The sequence below is a fragment of the Halyomorpha halys genome, unplaced genomic scaffold (assembly GCF_000696795.3).
Source record: "Halyomorpha halys isolate HHAL.00 unplaced genomic scaffold, Hhal_1.1 Scaffold1175.1, whole genome shotgun sequence".
Lineage (NCBI taxonomy): Eukaryota > Metazoa > Arthropoda > Insecta > Hemiptera > Pentatomidae > Halyomorpha > Halyomorpha halys.
Genome location: NW_027115251.1, coordinates 13,529 through 35,449, shown reverse-complemented (window position 1 = coordinate 35,449; position 21,921 = coordinate 13,529). Strand labels below are relative to the sequence as shown.

The following is a 21,921-nucleotide window of genomic DNA, read 5'->3' as shown; positions in this document are numbered from 1 at the left end:
TTATGATATTTTTTAGACTCGTCACTTGGGAAATGATGAAGTGCACATTGTTTGGTCCGAACATACAAGAGAGTACAGAAGAGGTATTATTCCTACGGAATTTTGTGATGTTCTGATTGTTATTTACCCTTTGCCTCATAATCTATATAGAATACAAGTATCAAGGAAGCCTGATGTGAGTAATCGTTTAAGTTTTTACTAAAACTTTCTTTATTACATTGATATATACAAATTTTCATATAATAAATTATTGGTAATAAGTTTCATTACAACTGAATTTTTCAGGTTCCATATTTTGGACCATTGTATAATGAAGCTTTGGTTGGCCATATGGAATTACCTGGATTGGTAAGAGCAACAGCTCTAAGTGCCTCTAGAGCAAAGAGAAGCATGCTACCTTTTTACCAACAATAGTAAGTGTTAATATTTGATGAAGCCTTTTATCTTGTCAATTTTTATTATAACTAATGTGGTTCAGGTGGCAGTAATACTTATTTTTATCCTTTTTCTTTTTATTATTTTTTTTAATCGAGATTAATATAAAATTCTCTTAAATATTGTTAATTCTGTATCCTAAGGCTTACTGTTCTCAAAGAAAAGCTGAATTCTCTGAAATGTTTAGCCAGTAAAAATTCCCAGTTACTTAGATATATATGAAAAATCAATATGCTAAAGAATAGTATAAGATTCCTAAGAACATCATAGGAGATTAGTCAAACCACTTGCCAAGGCTTTGAAGGTAATGGAGTAATCTCATCTATTCACTGAGTGCTTTCTGTTTAAATTCCATAATCTGACAGGTTTAAGACTTTTTCACAAACTTGGGCCAGAAATAATTAAGGGCAATCATCTTATTTGTCTTGTTTACACCCATTTTTCTTGCTGTTGAGCTCTTGTGGTATTGTTTAAGAACTACTTCAACTTGGTTTTTGGTATAAGTTTCCTTTGGTTGTCCATTAATTATAAAGGGTTACTCTCAAACACATTCTTGATGAGATGACCTCTAGCAATTTAACAAGTTTAAAACTCTTCTAGCTTATTAATTATTCTGCACTTTATATTCTACCAGCAATCTGTTCCTCTCATTTAATCATAACTGCTGTCTGAACTGGATTGGGATCTTGATGAATGCTGCCTTTGGAACAAGTCAGTAGCATCAGGTACTGACACTTGGGTTGGTTTTGTAGTTGATAATTGTATTTCTTTAGTGCCCATGATCTAGTTAGCTGGTTGGATCTTGCAACAAATGAAGCCACATATGAGAATAATGTCTTGTGACCATTGTAAATTTATTATTTTTGATATAAGGTCTGAATTTTCATGGTTTAGTATTTCAATTATGATTTTAACTATAGACAATAAGATTTATCATATATCCTCTTCATATTCTGCTGACCGAGCCTCCACTTTAGGTTTCTCTTTAGGTTAATTGTCCACATCGAAATACTCAACAGATCAGCTCTCCATCTCAGGTCTCTGTCACCTCTACCATACCCTGCAACCTTTGGGGAGGAAAGAGTTAGGGCCCATTTCAAACTACTTGATTAAGTTGGTGTGGATTTGTGGTAGCTCATAAAGGTTCCAGTATACTGGTCATTTGATCAATTTTCTTTGAAGTAATTTGCCCATTGTACCTTGAGAAATTATTTTAAGAAGAAATTATTTCTTGTCACATTTTATTACTTTCCCTGTCTCCACTCTATTCTTCTAAAAAACATTCATGATCGACCTGAACTTTTAAGTCCAAAGCATTAAATTGCTCCTCAGATATATCATGCCTATACTCTTGTGTGGCAGAGGCACCTGATGCTCTCTTTCTTACCTCTAGACAACTAATACATGTATGTAATATTTTAAAATCTAAGAATAAGATATTAGAATAATAATAATTAATGTACTTGAATATAGTCTACATTAATTATTTGATTAAAATTTAGTTTCCTATAGTAGTTATATATTTCATCAAATCTAACATTATTTAAAAATTAAATCTTATTTTCTTGAAATATACTGCAAATGGAGCTTTAAAACAATTGATGATCCAGTTGGAAATTTTCTTATAAGTAAGTTGTTGGATTAATATATTCACTTAAAAGATCTTTGATTGTTATATTATGTTTAAAATTCAATATAATTATTAAAAGTATCATGAAAACAAATTTTTCATAGTTTCTGTGGTAGGAATAAATTATTGCTGGTTTTGATATGAGCCATTTTAAGAAATATTATTAAAACTTTTAGTTATGAAGAACGAGGAAGGTCATTGGAAGCAGTAATAAAAAGTTACAGAAAGCATACAACATTTGAAGAGTTTGCTGCCAATATTTATTCTCCACAGGAATATAATTCTTTGAATATTTGCCAAGGTAGTACTGGGAGTGAGTATGGTAATTAATTATTATATTTGTTAGTAATATATCTCTAATAAAATATTTCAAAAATCATTGAAGGATCCTTTATGCTTCTTAAACTGTATAATTTATTCAGATCTAAAATCCGGATTGTCTTTTTTTTTTTTTTATATATGCTTATTTGTTCAGAAGTTTATCCAGCAATGTGCGGGTTATATTTAAAATAACCAAATATGAATGGGTGTGTAAGGATCGGGAATATCTAGAAAACCAGAAAAGTTAGAAAATCTTTTAGTTAAGGAAAAGTCTGAAAATCCAAGGAAAAGCATAAAGTTGAACCTTGATATAAAAAATCTTAAGGGGTTTTCAAAAAATTCATTGTATCAAGGGATTTGTCCATTGATATTTGGATGGATAAAAGTTGTTAGATTGAAGTTCAGACACTTATCTACCTCTATATAACGAATCTTATGGTATTAAATCTTGTTAAAACAATTAATATTTTTTGGCCTGAGAAATAATAAACACATTGTTTTTGAAATATATTCATGTTATTTTACCAAACTAGAAGATTAACGGTACTTATTACTTACAGTAAATCACTGTACACTAGTTACATCCTGAAATTATTTACAAAAATATTTACATAAACTTGAGTAATATGTTATGATGACTCAACATTTAATTCATACTATTTCCATTAGTCTACCATCACTATTAGATGACACATACAATATACTTTAATTATAAACAAAATTCATTGTGTAAGATCATTAATTAGATGAAACTGGTTAAATACAACTGAGAAAGAGGGTGACCAAAGGACTAAATTCATGTCCAGATACATCCATTTGTTCAACAATGATACGTTAATTAGAAGTCCTTTTCACTACTTAGAAGCTTCCATTGGGAACATTTGTTGCACAAAAGCAATTTATTTTTTCTGAAGGGATTTTAAACTCTTTATATAAGGGTGGTTTGAAAAGTTCTCGGAATGTACTAGAAAGAAGTGTCTTACCTCGGTGGAACTGCTTTTGTTTTTCAACATAGTCTCCCTGTAGAAATTAATGCATTTGGTCCAGTGATGTTCCAATGTCTTGATCTCATCTCAAAAATGAGATTCCTCCAGGCCTGCAAAATACCTCTCCTATTCGGCCCAGTTCTTCCGTTGTTGGAAATCTCTGTCCACCTAGGAAAATTTTCACCTTGGGGAAGAGATGAAAGTCTAATGGTGCCAAATAAGGTGGATGTGGCAACAATGAACAATTCGTACCTCAGTTCATGAAGTTTTGCCATGGCAGTAGCACTTGTGTGTGGGTGGGTGTTGTTCTGATGAAAGATGACTTTTTTCCTTGCCAAACCAGGCCGTATCTTTTCCTGTAGTTGGTCTAGGAGGTTTGCATAGTATTGCCCCGTAATTGTTTGGCCAGTAGGAAGATAATTTATCAACAGAATGCCTTTTGCATCCCAGAAAACTGAGGTCATGACTTTTCCGGCTGAACGTATTGCCTTTGCTTTCTTTGGTGGTGGTGACTCAGCATTTTTCCACTGCTTTGACTGCTTCTTTGACCCATCTTGCAGATAATTTTTTCATTCCCAATTCTTCGGTTAAAATGTGATATACCCTTTCAGATGACATCCCTGAAGTTTCAGCAATCTCCCGCACTTTCAGTTGATGATCCTCCATGACCTTTTTATGTACTTTTGCGATAAATTCCGGGGTTGTAGCACTTGTGGCCGTCCACTACGTGGACCATCAACTAAGCTCTCCTGACCAAAGTTAAACTCGCTGGTCCACTTGGCAACAGTTGAATATGAAGGAACAGAGTCCCCCAGTGTGTGAATTTCCTCTGCTTTCATACCTTTCTTTACAAAGTACTTAATCACTGCTCAAATCTCAGTTTTTCCATTGCCACAAATCACTATGCATAAAACAACAACAAAGAGTTGTCACTACCTCTCATGCCACGTGTTCACTCATAAAGGATGTGTGATTATTGTGCGGTAACCTCATTGCTCTAGCACCGACATCTAGTGATGATTCCAAGAACTTTTCAAATTACCCTCGTATTTAGGTTTGTTTTATTCTATTTGTTGTACAGAGGTATATTATTAGTTGTGTCTATAGCTGGTTTAAGGAGATTTAAAAAAATTCATTATATTGAGGAATTCCATTGTATTTTCTTATTAACGTTAATTAATTTATTAACCTATATTCATGGATATCTATAAAATTAATGTAAATATAGGGTTGGCAAAAAAGTCCTTTCGGTTTTGTATTCTGTTTTGTTTATAATAAGTCTCATTTTTCTGATGCAGTTAACCCCAACAGAGGATTGTTTATCCTATTTGTAATATGTAAACAGTTATGTTTGTTGACACTTGTTAAGATTAGGTCAGTTTGTGATCCAGCTGAGAAGATGGACTGAAGTATTGTGCATTATAGGCATATTTTGCTTTATTACTTCAAAAAAGGAAAGCGAGCTGCAGAGACACATAAAAAAATATGCAGGGTCTATGGGGATAATGCTTTAACAGAGCGCATGTGCCAAAATTGGGGGTATTAAAAAGGGAATTTTGACATAAACGACGCACCACGGCCTGGTCGCCCTCAAGAAATTGAAACCATTGATGTTAAGGCAATAGTTGATCAAAATCCATCCCAATCAATGCGAGACATTGCAGAGGACCTAGATGTATCACATACAAGTGTATCATCATTTGCAGAAGCTCGGCTACATTTCTAGACTTGATGTTTGGGTCCCCCACTCTTAGACCGAAGCGGAAATGTCAAGAAAGCGATCCATTTCTTAAAAGACTTGTGACAAGGGATGAAAAGTTGATTGTCTACAATAATGTGGTGCGAAAAAAATCTTGGATCAGCAACGAACCACATCTAAAGTGGGATTACACCCAAAGAAGATAATGATTTCTGTATGGGAGGATTTCAAGGGTGTGATTTTTTATAAGCTGTTGCCACAAGGTGTATCGATCGATTCACTCTATACTGCTCACAATTAATAAAGTTGGATGAATCAATTCGAAGAAAACATCTAGAACTGGCAAATTGAAAGGTTGTCGTCTTCTATCTTGACAATGCTAGGCCCCACACTTCATTAGTCACCCGCAATAAATTATTAGCCCTTAGATGGGATCTTTCGCCCCACCCTCCATATTCACCAGACCTTGCTTCTTGTGACTACCACTTATTCCAGTCTCTACAAAATTCCTTAAGTGGAAAACGGTTTGAAAACAAACAGGCTGTCAGGGATTACCTTGATCACTTTTTCGCTAATAAACCACAGAGATTCTATGAACATGGGATTATTCAGCTGTTGGAGAGATGGGGTAAGGTAATCGAAAATAATGGACATTATATTGTAAATTAAAATAAATATTATGTACAAAATATATTTAGTTTTCTTTCATCCAAAAAAACTGAAAGGACTTATTTGCCTACCCTATTTTTAAATCAATACACTGCACCTCCGTTATAATGTCACTTGATATAAGCAATCGTTTTCAAATTAAGATAAGGAAGTCGATCATAGAGAGGTGGGCACTAACAAGTGATATACTTTGGAGTCGTTTAAGAATCAAGACTTCCTGTTATAATCTAATCCTTATACCTTCATAATCTATCATAATTCATAACTCTTGAGTTAAGTGCGCTGGAGAAAAACTGGAAGATCGGGAAAGTCGACTTGATCACTAAAGAAAGTGAAAGCTTCGTTAAGCATAACTAAGACCAACCAAGATTCATTTCAAAATTCTCTTTTTTTTTTTTTTTTTTTTTTAATTATTTTTTTTTTTTTTTTTTTTACTTTTTTTATTTTATTTTTAACTGTAAAAGCATTTTTACAACCAGCAAATGAGATGTACAGAGAGAAAAATAAAATAATAAAATTTAAAAAAATAAGTAAATAAAAAAAACCCAAAAAACAAATGTCATGAAGGCATGAAGGTTAAGGTCATCCAATGACGCCTCTCCATTAAAATTAAAATTTAAAAATCAATTTAAGAGGTCCCTATTCCACCTCCTTTGTAAACGTTGTCTCGTATCTGGTAAGTCTCATGTTGATAGTCCTTGAATTAGAGGGTTAGTGTACTGGAAGTGTGTCGTGAAACTGTTTATATAATGATTTAATGGTTGTTTGTACGTAGGGAGTTCATAAGTTCTTGTTACTGATGTAGGGGGAAGCTCTACTAATCTGTCTTAGTAATTTTGATTGAAATTGTTGCAGTTTCAGTTAGTTAGTTTTTTTGTCATATCCGTAAATTTGTGCACCGTAAGTCCAAATTGGTCTGAGAAGGTAAGTATAAATCTTTGGTTTGTCTGAAAGTGGTAATTTTGATCACTTATTTAAAAGATGAAATAATAATTTAAGTCGGAAATTTAGCTTTTGTTTTGTTATTTTTATGTGGGAGGTCCATGTAAGTCGTTTATCCAATGTCAATCCAAGGTATTTTACTGTGTCTGTCCAGGTTAAACTTTGTTCGTTTAGAAAAACAGGAGGACATAGACCACGACGGAGTGTAAAAGTTAATTGCACTGATTTCTCAATGTTTATCCCTGTTTTCCATTTGATACACCATTCATGGATGTGAGCTAGGTGCATTTGTAATTGTTCTGAGGCTTGTGCTGGGAAGGCACCTGTTACATAAAGTTTCTTTTCGAAGGCAGAAGCTGTGAAGTCTATGACTCGATGGGTTGTAGAATGACGATGGCGTAAGACGTTGTGATGAGGTCGGGTTGTCTCTATGAAAGATAGTATTCTCTTATATAGTATTTTTTCGAAAAGTTTAGCAAAAATTGGATGACAAAAAAGATGACTGATTGGTCTATATGAAGATGGTAAATGAGATGGCTTGTTTGGTTTTAATATCATTATAATGATCGAGAATTTCCCTAGATTGGAAAGTGGGTTGTACATAACACTGAGTTATAGAGTGCTGTGAGGAATATGATGGCCTTTCGGGAAAAGTGCTGCATGATTTCAGAGGTAATTAAGTCATAATCCGGGGACTTATGTTTTGGGACTTTCTCTAAACTCTCAAAAATATCAACTTGGTTGAGCAAGGAATATGAAACACACTATATTACCTTTAACATCCCTCCCCCTTTGGATTAAATGGGTTGAAATTCTGTATGTAGGGTTGTTTTCTAGACAGAATAATACCATAAAAGTGGGTGTGAATTTCAGTCGAAATTTCTCCCTTCCCAGAGGAATTTTCATCTGTTTTCCAAACAAAAATGAAGGGAAAAATATGTCCTTAGTGAGATATTTCAATGATGAGCTCTTCTACTCACTTTTTTTTTTTTTAAATACTAGTGTCTAATAAAAAACTTTGTTTAAATTCTATTCCCAATTTATAGTTAATCTATATCACCATTTAATAAGTGCTTGTAATAATTTAAATAGTGGAAATAGTGAATAATTTGTCATCTAAATTTATAATTTTGCTATTTGTGTGGGAAAACTTGGGTAAAATATGGGGAAGTCATTAAATTTCATCAAGCTATTTTCCTAGATACTGTATAGAATTAAATTTTAACATGTTAGTTGTTTATAATTTTAAATAAATTCTATCTTGCTATAAATATAGAGTTTTGTTACATATATGTGTAAATATCCATATTTTTTTGCACATTACTTTAATAAATTTCATTAATATCAAAAATAACCTTAATTTATTTACTGTTCATGTCTGAAATTTGACGTTTTCTGGAATAACCATAGTCACATTATTACAGATACTCTTAGTACTAAAAAAAAAATATTTGTATCTTATGTTTTGAATTTTTATATTTATTTGATGTTTTCATTTTATTCTTCTAGGCGGCAGCTTGCAAAATGCTGAAGAATGCTCATCTTCTCTTGGGTCAAATAGTAGTACTACTTTAGCAGCTTTGCTTGATACTACTACTTTTAGAATCAATCAACATTCTCATATGACAGGTATGTAGATATCTTTTGTATTAGTCCATATTTAATATTTTTTATAAGAGGATTTGTTCATCCCTGAATCTGCTCTTTACAACATAGACAGTAATAGGTTTTTTGTGAATGCCATGTAGTCCCTGTAAGTGACTCAGATCCTAACTTACCACCACACTTCCAAAGAATAGTCCTTTCAATAATTTTTTTATACAAGACCAGTTTGATAATTTTTATTTTGGAAGAAGATAGTTGACCGTATGAAGTAAATTGGAGGAAGATAGTTCGGGTGGTCAATAAAGGTTTCAAAATAGTACCAAAAAGCTATGTATTGTTAACCATTGTTTCGCTTTTTGTAAAAGATGCCGCTCCCCAGACTTCACATAAATACATCAGTAGTGGTCTGAATGTTATTTTAAAAATAAGAAGAGTTATTTCTGGTTTTAGTTTAGATTTTCGATTTATGATTGGATAGGTTTGGGTTAATTTAATGTTAATACGATGATTCCAGGTAAGGCAGCAATTAAGGTGAATTCCCAGGTATCTTACTGCTTCACTGGCAGGATTCTGTTGCACTTTTTTACCTTTGAGGATTAGTTCTGGTGGGTATGGTGGGCGTCTGAGAGTAAATACTTTTGAAGTACATTTTTCAATGTTCAGACTAATCATCCATTTATTGAAGTATTGTTTTAGTTCATTAATGTCACTTTGCAGAGTATTTCTAGCTATTATTATGTCATTATGTCATTATGTTGAGAGAACACTGCTGTATCCTCAGCAAACATAGCTATGGAGGTATGTGTGACTGAATAATTGAAAAAAAGGAGAAAGATGCTTTTTTATTACTAATTCCAGAAATTTTCCAAGAATGGGTAACAAACTGATGGATCTATAGCTTCTGATTAGTTTAGCCTTTTTACCAGGTTTGTGAATTACTATAAGTTTGGCTTTTTTCCACTTATTGGGAAAATATCCAGTATGCAAGCAACTGTTAAAAATTGAGGTTATGAAAATGACAGCTTTCCTGGATAACATTTTAATTGCTATGACTAAGATCAAATCATGTCCAGGACTTTTCTTTATTTTAAACCTTTCAATCAGTTCTTGGATTTTTTTGGGGGTCACGAATTTAAGTGGGAGATGAATTGTTCCGAGAGGGAGACTTAAATACTCATCAATTTTGTCATTATCTAAATTCGGACTTCTTTCACGTTCTGTATTGGAGAACATTTTCTCAAAGAATTTGCAAACAATTCAGCTTTTTCGGCATTCCTGCTGATGAATTCATCATGGTCTACAAGACTTGGAATTTTTTCATGTTTATTCAGTAGAGGTCTCATAGCCTTCCACAATGATTGATCCTTTGCGTCTAAATCTTCTACATATCTTTGATATTTAGTATATGCTCATTCATCCAGATCCTTTTTTGTTTCGTCTTTGAGGTGGTTCTATTTCTTTTTGTGAACAGGGTTTCTAGTCACTGTCCACTAAAAGAAAACTGTCTCCTTGCATGATTTTTTATACAATATCCAGAATGTCAGATTTATAGCCTGGTCTTTGCACTTAACCACAGTGACTCTAAATGACAATAATTTTTTGTGTGACCATATCTCTGACAGTTTGTACACATAGGAATATCAGTGTTTTATTGTTTAGCTTCTACTATAATTAGTACAGAAATGAATTTTTAAGATAAGAAATATCTTTAGTCTTTTCATTGTTTTTGAGAGATACTGAACAGAGTGGAGTTGGTTTTTTTTATCTTTTTATATTCATTAACATAATTTTTGTATTGTTGTCGATTAGTTGGGTAGTGAATGATCCAATTCATAATGCATTTAAGTCATTTAATTGTAGTCTATTATTATTAGCATTTTGTAGGAATATCGGTGGTATTTTTATAGAATTAAGCTTAACATTCGAGTTATTATTGCTTGTACTTGGTGTTGCTGCTGTATACTCATCCGATGAAAGGTCAATTTCAGATAACTGATTGAAAGAACTACCCTACCCACTCTCAGTTTTAAAGGAGTAATTTCCTGATAGTATTTACCCATTTTTTTAACAGGTGACTGGAACTGTGGTGAATCGGTAGATTCAAGATTTCTTTTCTTTGAATTGGATTTGTCTGTATGTATGTATAGATTAGTTTTATCATCAGAATTATGTTGGAGGTTTTGGGCATAACCAGGCGAATCGCTTAATTCATCGCTTGATAGGATGAATTATAAAAGAAAACAAAAAAACAATTGAATAAAACTTCAAAAGAATAAAGAGAAAACAAAAAAGGAATGGACTCAGTACAACATTACTATAGAACTACACTCTATCAAAGCTGAGATAAACCTAATGTACCTTCATGTACTGTAAAAACTAAAGAAAAAATACTACACTTCATAACCATAAATAATAATAAAAACACACAATATACTTCCAACTCCAAAGTTAATAACAAAAGCCAAAGATGTTTACAATGAGAACAAAAACAATAATTCCACTTAAAAGCTAAACAAAATATTATATTCTATTAAAATAAGTTTAATAGTTTAACTAAAAACAATGATTTTGTTAATCATATTTTGGAATTTACTCTTTTAATTTTGGTAAAACTCGTCTTTGATCTCCAAAATTAATATTTTAAAATAAACTATTAACTAAACTGAATTGACTGTATATGATAATTACCTTGCCCTTAATCTTAATAAGACTAAAGCCCCCTACTTAGTAAAGGTGTATAACATAAAAGCATCATTATGAGTGTTATTATATTTAAATAAAATTATACATTTGAATTGTGTTTTAATGGTAGATAATGAAATGAAAAATAGTTTATTATTCTGGGACTGGGTCCCTTTAGAACAATTATAGGGTTACTGTAACAATTATAAGGTAATTGTAATATTACAATATATTGGCCAAAAACAGTGTGGCCACACTTAATTACAACTTATATTATAATGGCATATCAATAAAAAACTAAAAAAATAAAAAACTAAATAACTAAATTCATAAAAAACAAAACAAAAAGATAGTAACAATGTTTACAAATAATAAATGATAGCGTTTAATATTTATATTATCTTATTACTCTTATAATATTGATTCAGTTTGGAGAAGCAAAAGATGGTTAAACAGTAAAGTTTTAATTGAGAGTAGAGTTGATACATGACCTATGTTAGAGGAATTAGAGTTCCAGTAAAAGGCAGCTCGGGTAAAAAATGATTTGTCAAATTGTGCAGCAGTTCGGTGAGGTGGAGGGTATATGTTAGATAAATGGGACCTGGTAGTATGGGATTGGACTGAGAATTTGAATAGCAGGTTTTATAGGATATAGGAGGAGCACTGAGTACTTATTACTTAGAATAGAAAGAAAGCTAGGAAATACTGGTATCAGAAGGATGAGTAGAGCCAGTTCAGCTCAGCGCAATACTGTGGTTATCTCTGGTGATCCCGAAAACAAATCGTACTACACAATTCGTAAGGTGTTTAAGTTTAGCTTCAAGATTACCCAAAAGTCCACCGTATACCAGGCAGCCATAATGAAAGTGGGGAAAACTAAGAGTTGATGGGTTTTAAGTGGAAGGAGATAACAGATTCTATGAATTGCTTCAGGGTTGCTATGGTTGACAGGTAATTTGGGCAATGTGTTGTTTCCAGAATAGAGAGTGAATAAAAATGACTCCAAGATTTTTGACTGACGTGTGGAATGAGAAAGGAGTATTGTTTAGGATAAGGTTGGGGGGGGCCCTGGGATGGATTTAAGGAGAGAGGGAGATCCAATTATGATAGCTTTAGTCTTAACTGCATTTAATGTTAGTTTATTGTTGGTTACCCAAGTGCTTATTCTATTGATTTCTTCTTGTAGTTTAAGAATAGCATAGGAAGCATTATGAGGATTGAAGTAAAAGTAGGTTTGTAAGACGTCTGTATATATGGCGAGTGGAAGGTCATTGATAAAGATGGAGGAACGAGTAGGGGATAGAGAGGAACCTTGAGGCACGCCTCCAAAAAGAGGTAGGGAGGATTAGGAATAACAACATACTGGGAACGACTGCTATGGAAGGATTGGAACCATTGAAGAGCACTAAATGACAAAGAAAGACAGTGAAGTTTAGAAAGGAGGATGTTATGGTCGACAGATTCAAAGGCTTTGGAAAAATCGAGGAGAATAAGGATAGTGAGTTTCTGCTGATCCATAGCTGTGGAAAGGTCTTGAGAGATTTTAATAAGAGCAGACTTTAAGTAGAGTAGCCTGGCTAAAAACCATATTGAAGGTGGTTCAAAAGGTTATTTTGCTGAGAAACTGGGACAATTGGGGTTGAACGTTTGCTGTGTGTTCCTATTGTAATGATAAAGATGAATCGTTAGTTACACTCTTTAGTAGTTAAAACAACAATGTTTATACTCGAACATAACACAATACATTCACAATTATTATCAACTGAAATATTCAGTTTTTTTTTTCGACTAAGAAAAGCACACCTAGTTCTTAATTATTAATTGTTAGTAATTGATCATATGGCGAGAGGTTTCAAATGGGTTTACCACTAAAACAAATGTAAAATAAGGAAACATTAAATGAATTATAAATAGAAATAGATTTAAAAGAAATATACTAGAGAAATAAAAATGTTGATAATAATTTTGGCAGTGGCAAACCCATTTCAAACAATCTCTTTGCTAACATCAACTATTTCCGCTGAAGACGTTAATAATCTTGCCTCCACAAACTATACGCTCTAATGGTTTGGCTAGGTTTGATAATAGGGAAATAGGCGGAAATCATTCAGGGTTTCGGGATTTGAAGTTTTATTCAATGGATGGACTAGTTCGGTTTTCCAGGCACAAGGGTAGTTGGAACTTTGTAGGGAGAAGTTATAGATGTGATAGAGATAGGAAGAATAGAAGGTGATGAGGCTTTAAATTTAAATGGGTTATTTGTGGGTCCGAAGTCATTTTTATGTAATTTTTGAACGGAGTTAAGGATGTCATTAGGTGCAATATGGGAGAAGAAGAAGCGGTTAAAATTAAGAAAGTAATGACTAAGTGGTGGTACAAGGGTTGAAGAATATGAGATAAAATGAGTGTTGAGGTCATCGGCAGAAATAGAGGGAGATGGAGTTTGAGAAAGTTTACTAAAGGATGGTTTGTAAAAAATTTCCCATTTTGTATTTGGAGTTAGAAGTGCTTGACAGAGTTTGGTGGAAATGTAGAAATTTTGCACCCCGTATTGAGGTATGAGTGCTGTTTCATAGTCATTTAAACCTTCACCTTGCTGCATCTGTTTGCCTCTTACACTACTTCTGTGCAGGAGTCAACCAGGGAGCCGGGAGATATCGGATTGTCTTTGATAACAGAGGAGCATGGACATGAGGGCTTTCAGTTTTCGGAAAGAAATAATTCAGGGGAAAAACAACGGTGTGGGGAGGTTGTAAGATACCTGAATAAGGTCATGGGCAAATTGAAAAAGAACAGGATGTTGAAATGAAGCAAGTAGTTTATTGGGAGAGTTAATAATGGATAAATCAAGCCAGGAGTCTGAAAACTGAGTATGGTTGTAAGGAATTACATAGTTTGAGGGAGTAGAGAAGGTTTAAAAGGTAAGCCTGGTCAGAGAAAGCGATCCATTGAAGCTGAAGGCGGGCATTTTTCTGTAGGTCTTTAATAGTTGGATCCTTCTGCCACCAGTTCGGTCTACTCTGTCCTGACGAAGCAGGGTGTTGTTGGGTAATGAAACTTGGGAGGTCGAGATGGAAGGTTTCAACCAGGTTTGGTTAACATTCATAAAACATGAATCAACACATACAGAATGAGTGATCTTCGCGTGGTAGTGGTTTCTGCCTCCTAGTTTGCTTGGGGTGAATAGGTGTACAAGTCCCAAGTAGAGGTCTGTACGTACATTAACCTAAGCTCATGTGTTTAAAAATTAGATATTTTTTAAAAAGATTTGTGTTTCCATGGGGGTGTAAAGATAGTGTCAGCAGGATCTGCAGGTATATTATTTGTAGATTTCTCTTATGACTTATTTTTTCTGATCCCTAATGATGCCATTGGAGTATCATTTTCTTTATCAAGGTGTAGACCGTAGATTAATATGAGGAGAAGAAGGTCGGGGTGCGGACGGCAATCAAAAAACACGAATAAATAAGTTTTTTTTTTGCTGTCCGTACCCCTGAACATTTTCTCATTTTCTATATCAATTATCTCTTCAGTATCATGTTCATTGCTCAGTTTTCTATTTGTTCTTATATATTTTCTGTCATTCTTAAGATTTCTTACTGCCTCTATACAACTAAATTCAAGATTCTACTCTACGGTTACCAATATGTCACAATTGTTCATTTCTGTGAGTTCACTAACTCTTTTTTTCTGATAGCCTACCTTTTACCATCCTTAATTCTCCTTTACACAAAGAAGGTATCACAACCTAATTACCAGGAAGATATTGTTTGTAAAAACTGTAATCTTGTATGTTCTGTTTGTTTAATTTATATTTATTGTGTATAATATGTTGCTCTTAATTTTAACTTCACAGTTTATGCTGAATTCCTTTAGATATTATTGAACAATGGTGTCCTTGATTAAGTTTATTTAAAATATTTTTACCTCTTTTGGATATCAAATATATGTGAATTCTACCAGAGGTTGTTATTATTATTTCATTTATATCCTAATTAATTGCCTAAGCATATATATTTCATAGTAACACTCCAGATCTAGCTGTGATTCTTTTATTAAGTACCTGTTATGTGGTTAAATGATTTGCCTAATTCTTCCTCAAATCCTTACCAATGAATTCTGCTTATTAATCCTATCACTATAAATGAAGCTAAAATATTTTAACTGGTCAATATGTAATCACAGATATTTCCAATTTATTTGTTTGATTTTTTTTTCTATAATATTTATCTTTAATTTTTATTAGATGACAGTGGAACTTCATATACTGGTGTAGAAAGTGAAATATCTTCATGTTCTGGAGTTTCTCCCCGGTCATTAAAAAAAATGGGTATGAAGTCAGGTTACAAAAAGCCACAACCTCTATTGACTCCACCAGACAGTCCTACAAGTAGACGTTCTAAATAGTTATTAAAATAATTTGGTTTATACCAAATACGTTTGAAACATTTTAATGAGTTTAGATTAATAGGTTTAAGTCATATGTTGCCTTATATAATATTTTGGACTAAAACATGTTAATAGTTCCTCAATCATTATTACTTAAAAAAATTGAATAATGTTATTATGAATGGTTTTTATAACTCCTCATGTTTTTTTAATTTTTAAAGAGTTATCTACATTTTTGTGAGTGTGATAAAATGAGTTGAATATAAAAGGGAGTTTCTTAGATAGAATTTGGCATAATTAGTTTATCTATTCTTTCAAATTTGATTTGTAGTTCCAAATTTTGGTGCTGTTAGTTATTGAATTTATATAGTTTCTTTTAATTATATAATAATAAGCCCTAGTGAACCTGGGAGTTCACGAGGGTTTATTATTATTACATCAATTGCAAAGGTGGTACCTATACCATTATCACTAGTAATAGTTGACTAAATATCTCCATCAATTTAACCTAAACAAATGCTAAATACAATTGCCACAATCCTTTTACTTCAATTGTTTGATATTTGTTTATAATTTTAATCATATAAAATATAAATCCAAGAGGAGATATGTATCAATCATCAATATGTACAGACTCATCCCCAATATTACAATAAAAATGAACAATTATGCTATGTAATTTCTACATGTAAGAAAAATATTAAGAATTAATAACTAAAAATAATAAAAATTTGTAATTTTAGTAAGTAGAAAGATATTTTAGAACATAAATAAAAATATATTGAAAAATGAAGAGCATAAGGCCATCATAATTCACTATCCATTAACCTTTGGGACTCAATAATATAATAAATAATAGGAAGTCATGTAAACAAATATATGTTGTTAAATAAGTGATGGGTTATGATTATATAGATGATAATTAATAAAGAAGCATAGCTTATTTAGAAACATCAGAAAAGAATAATAAAATGCATATTTAGTTAAATAAATGAGAATAAATTTTAAGTACAAGAAAAATCCATCTTCATTGATAGAAGTTTAAAGTCAAGTATATTGTTGAATAATAAACTCATTATATTGCAAATTTAATTGAAGTAAATTGTGGATTAATTTATATTAAAATTAAAAATACTATGCTAGGTGTCTGTATACTGAGTTGGTGTTTATTAACAGATTACTAATGAACCGTTTATCCATTGTCGTTTAAACTATGTAAAACAAATTATTTCTATAATTTTGTTTTCAGAATCGTTTGAATTAATAAGTAAAATGAAGGATGATTCATGGATTCCAGATATCTGATATGAGTTTTAAGTATTAGTTATTGGTATTCCTACATTAAAAAAATTATTTTTATTAATTTAATGCTTTACATGTATATATCTTAATGTATTTGTATAAAATGCACATTTATATATTTATTTATTATCAATTAATGTTAAATTACAAAAATTTAACTGCATTTTTAACATATTTAATTTCAGTGGCCTATGAATCATTAAGGCACTTTTTGTGCGTGTTTATAGTTTTATGGCACAATTTTGCTGCATGTAGTATAATGTACTTCATTTATTGTGATTGTTATTAAAATATTTATGTAATTTCAAGTCTGTGATTAGTTTATATTGCAAGAAAATGTTTGAGATTGTTATTTATATTTACATATGAAGTTTTGTACTTAAATTAGATTTGTATATAGTAATATTTTTATTCTAATGACATTAATTTTTGGATTGTAAAGCCGTCCATTGACTATGGTTATTTAAATAAGAAACGGAATAAAACAATATTTTCAACATACTCGTTTATTTAAATTATTTCCATTTGAAAGTTTTATTTCCAAGGATTGAGTGAATAATTTCTTATTTATTGTTGAGTGGTTTAAAGTTAATTTAGTGGTGTTTGTCCTAATTAAAAGTATACTTAGTGCAGTTAAAAGCATTTATTGGTGTCAGGAGTATTGCTGCTACAATTTTTTGGGTGAGTGAGAATCTAAAATTTCCTAACAATCTTGTCCTGATTTTCCACATTAATGGAGGTATGGGAAGTATTCCCTGAAAGATACCCTTTTCATAAACAGTTTTGGAAAACTCATCTTTCTAAATAAAATTTATAAGCAATATTGAGTGTAGTTACCTCTTTGAATTATGTTTTACCACAATTTTCAAGCATGTTCTCAAATTTCCCAACTTTTTGTGTTTTCAAATTAATGGAATGATCGCACCCTCCTCCCCACTAACAATATTCTTGATAGGTGTAAAGTTTTAAATATATTGACTCATACATGTTTTATATGTATGCAAAAACAATGTTTTTATATGTTTTGTCAAGTTGTCTGTTGCCTATTTTACTCTAGTGGCTACTCATTAGGGTAACTACTGATATGATATTAACATTCTTCTTTTATGAAAATTTTTACTAATATTACTTTAATATGACAGTGGTCTGTGATTCATGGACGGATTAAAAGATTGTGATTCACCAATTGAAAAACTATTGTTTGGGTAAGTGGAAAAATAAAGAGAGGTCAGCCCCACTTTAATGGGCAGAAGAGCTGCTCAGGAAAGTCTTGAAACAAGAGCTTGGCAGACCCTTGCGCAAGGAATAGGGTAGAAAAGAATACAAGTGACACACTGTAGTGGATTTAAAATTAAGTTGGCATCTATATTATATTGTTAATTTCTTTGATTATTACGAAACTTAATTTAGATAACATTTTTCTGTGGGACCAGAAAAAAAAAACAACTAAAATTAATATAAATTACAATGAAAAATATCCACATAGTCTCAACATGTTTATTCTCTTACAACTCCAAAGTTTTGGTCATTCTCAAGATTATTAATTAACAATTTCAATTACAATCTAATCATTCAAAATTGATTATTTATAATTCAGAATGTATTTTAAAATATTTTTTAATGATTAGCTTGTTATTGAAGTTGTTAACTAATAGATAATCTTGAGAATGGCCAAAATATTGGAGTTGTAAAAGAAAAAAATGTGTTGAGACTATATTGATATTTTTATTATAAATAATAAACAAATAAGTCTCGAACAAGAAATTAAATTATATACCAATAAAATGAATATGTCATTTGAATTCTTGAATGGTATCTGCTCTTAAGAATCTATGGTGTCAATTGAAAGTTATAGATTTGGGAGTAGGGATAGCATAATAACAATGAACGTTTACTTACATGGATTAATATTTAAGATATGCCAAATATTACAATCAGTCATATGTCAAGATATATCAAATTACAAATAGTATCAATTAAGGGCAATAAGAAGCAGTGATAAAGGAATTCATTCTTAGGCTCAATTTAAATAAATCAAGTACTAGTGAATAAATAAATAAGAGAAAATAAAGAAAATTAAAATAAAATAAACATGACAAAAGCATCCATAATCTTGTATGAGACTTGTGCTTGAAATTATCAAAAGCTGAATCAAGTTTTCTAATGAAATTCACTAATATAATTTTTAATTTTATCTTTTCCTCTATAATAAATATTTATGCAATCTTGTTGTTTCTAATGTATGAAAAATTAAGTGATGATCTGGCATCATCAGATTATCTTTATATCAAAAAGATTTTGAATGTATATCTTAAAACTAGGAACTAATGTGTATTAAGCTCATGCTTCTGTAGGATGAAAAGATGGCTGCATTTTAGTAGGAGTAGTGCATCATATGATGAGTCTCAGATTCTTTTCTTATTGTTAAGCTTTAGTGTGAGTCGAGAAAAATCTAAAAATCTAGGATTCTATCTTATCCTCTGTCTCAATATCAAATTCCATCAATATATTGACCATCTGAGGGGAATATTGTAGCAAAAATATTAACATGTGTAATATATTGCTGCTTCATTTGAATACTGGCATATCTGAGCTAATGATAATTTAACAGAATAAACATTTTATATATATATATTTATTCAAATATTGACATCGACAATTATTTTATTCTTTTAATTTTTTTTTATATTAGATATTTGTGTCGTTTTTAACTAAATTTAATATATTTTCTGGATTTTCTCATTAGGAAGTCAATTCAATAAAAAAATTTTGAGGTTAAAAAATTTCCAATTTCAATGTAATTTATTTAAAATTAACATATTGTTGCACAACGTTTCGGGACTATTATCCCATAACACCTTCTCAAGCTCGGTTTGAACGATCTCCCAGGGTTTATATTAAGCACTTTGGGGCTCTGGTTGTTAGATGGAAAAACTAGAGAGGGTTTCGAGAGCAGTCCTTCAGTTATGAACGATTCCAAGTACGGAGCCCTCAACCGCTTTGAAAATTTTGGAAGGAAATTTGAAAAGAACCACACCATACCACATGGATATTTCAAAGTCAATCGGGAGTATCGGGATAAACGCTACATTGTGAACGCCATCTCCGCTGGAAAGCGTTAACACTCGCATCAAACCGTTCTAAAAGACTGCTCGTCCACCAACCGTTTTCGTTCAAAGTAGTTTTCAATGAGTAAGGGGGTCTTTTTATTACCATTCACGGGTTCGAGGTTGCAACGTGATATAAAGGATGTCAAATTCGCTCTTCACGATTTCGAACTACCGGTACTCTGACGGAGTATAAGTCCTATAGGCCATCGTATGGGCTCTCGCCTACTGCCGGAAAGGGAGTGAAATCGTGGGGGTCGCTCATTTCTTGTGTGAATCCCATCGGTTTGGTTAGGGTAGGCGGTAGGTTGCATTTTTCCCCTCTCTTATTTCTTGCGATGCACTCAGTACTATGATAATATGCACAAATATCGTTTTGTCAATCTTCTGATTGACCTTTAACCCCACACTCACCATCACACGGGTCCTCAACATTTGCCCTCTCTTCTTCGGAATAGTTTTTGGGTATCTAACGGTAAAGGAACTATTAGGTCACACGTCGCTTTGGAGCATACCATCGATGGAATTTTAAGGGGATGAATCCGTTCATGGGTCATTTCGGAACGGGTTCACGAATGGACTATCCCAATAGGCTTCAACAATGGACAAACCCATACACTCCAATCGTCTCGGGCACATTGGTCCTTCTCAAACACGCTATCGTTCCACCTTTACAATGGTCGTTGCTCGTGTGTAGGAGGTATATTTCGGCAAAGAAGTTGCACATATACCGAGAAGTGCCATGTTTTCACCATTACTTCCTGAGGGAGGGAGTTTGAAAAATTTCTTTTTTGGTGGGCGGTTTTAACATGCCCAAAAGATTCTTTTCTTATTTTTTTCTCTTATATTTTACTTTCAAGTGGTTTTTTGTTAATTATAAGCTAATTTCCTTTTTTTTTTTTAACAACAACTCAGTTTTTGTTTTTTGTAACTAAAATTAAATTAGAATTCATTAGGTTTGTTGTGGTACGCGTGTATAATACAAATACATCGCTAAGGCTCGGCACGTATAACAACACTACAAGTGCAATGGGATTACGGCCTGTATTCAGACTTATAAGGCAGTCCGGAGTCTAGAGGCTGGGTCACAGTTAAGAGGTACCCACCGGCTCTCCGCTTTTTCAGGCCACGAGAATTTGTGGGTACGATTCAGGACCCTCACCCACCCAATCATCAACATACGGAGGACGGCGGATGTTGCGGACGAGATATCCTTAAGAAATATAATCAATAAGCGCACATCGACCCCCCGGGCATCTACTGTGAGTGACTTTTTTTTCTCCCATTCTCTCACCGAGCCTCATATTTTGTTTCTTTGTTTTGTTTCCTTATTATTTTTTACTTCTCACTAACTGAAATACTATTTTTTTTATATACAAAGATCTTAATTTTGTATGTACATATATCCAAAGATTTTATTTTCACAATTAACTCTTTTATTTTTTTGTAACAACAATTTTGACAGTTCATTTTTTTATTTGTTTATATTTTAATTTAATTAAATTTGTGTATCAGTTGGAATGTTTTTTTTTTATGCTTTATTTTTCTTTATTATTTTATTTTTGTGATTTCATTTCATGTCCTCCGTTTTTTATATTTTGTGTAACCGGAATCAGCGAACATTTTTCTCTGGGGAAGAGGTCGGCCAAGAATCGCCCCTCGCCCCTACAATATCAATGTTCAATATTAACATATAATTGCTTACAAAACATTGTTAACAATACATTGATGTTTTTGAACATCCATTTCTATAACATAATCTCTGCTCGAACGACTACGCATGCTCCGAACAGTCGGAGGTTGTTCCTGGAACTAGGGATGCGACATCCACTACAAAAAAACTTCGATGCTTTAAAATATCAATGTTCAATATTAAAATATCGTTGCTTTCAAAACATTGTTAAAAATATATCGATGTTTTTGAACATCCATTTCAGTCACATAAGGTCAGTTCCAACGACTCGGCACTTAAGTTGTTGCAGAAACTGGGAATGCGACATCACAAACAAATAATATCGACGTTTTAAAATTTCAATGTTCAATAGTAGGGATAAAAGACCGGTTCTGGCCCACCTCAATGAGCCTTTTTGGACTTTGGACCCTAGCCTCGAACCAGCTCTAACCACTCACGTGTCCTTGGACTTTGGACCATGG

At 32.3% G+C, this 21,921-nt stretch overlaps 1 protein-coding gene across 1 annotated transcript in view; it reads left to right on the top strand.

The window, feature by feature from the left end:
• LOC106688677 (probable Rho GTPase-activating protein CG5521) overlaps positions 1-16,309 on the top strand; it is a gene marked incomplete at its 5' end in the record, with an annotated part of 237,137 nt that extends 220,828 nt beyond the window's left edge. The window contains 5 exon segments of the mRNA XM_067052337.1: positions 17-175; positions 286-413; positions 2,242-2,387; positions 8,192-8,311; positions 15,216-16,309. Of these exon segments, the coding sequence (XP_066908438.1) occupies positions 17-175; positions 286-413; positions 2,242-2,387; positions 8,192-8,311; positions 15,216-15,376 (714 nt within the window).
• Positions 16,310-21,921: the final 5,612 nt, after the last annotated feature.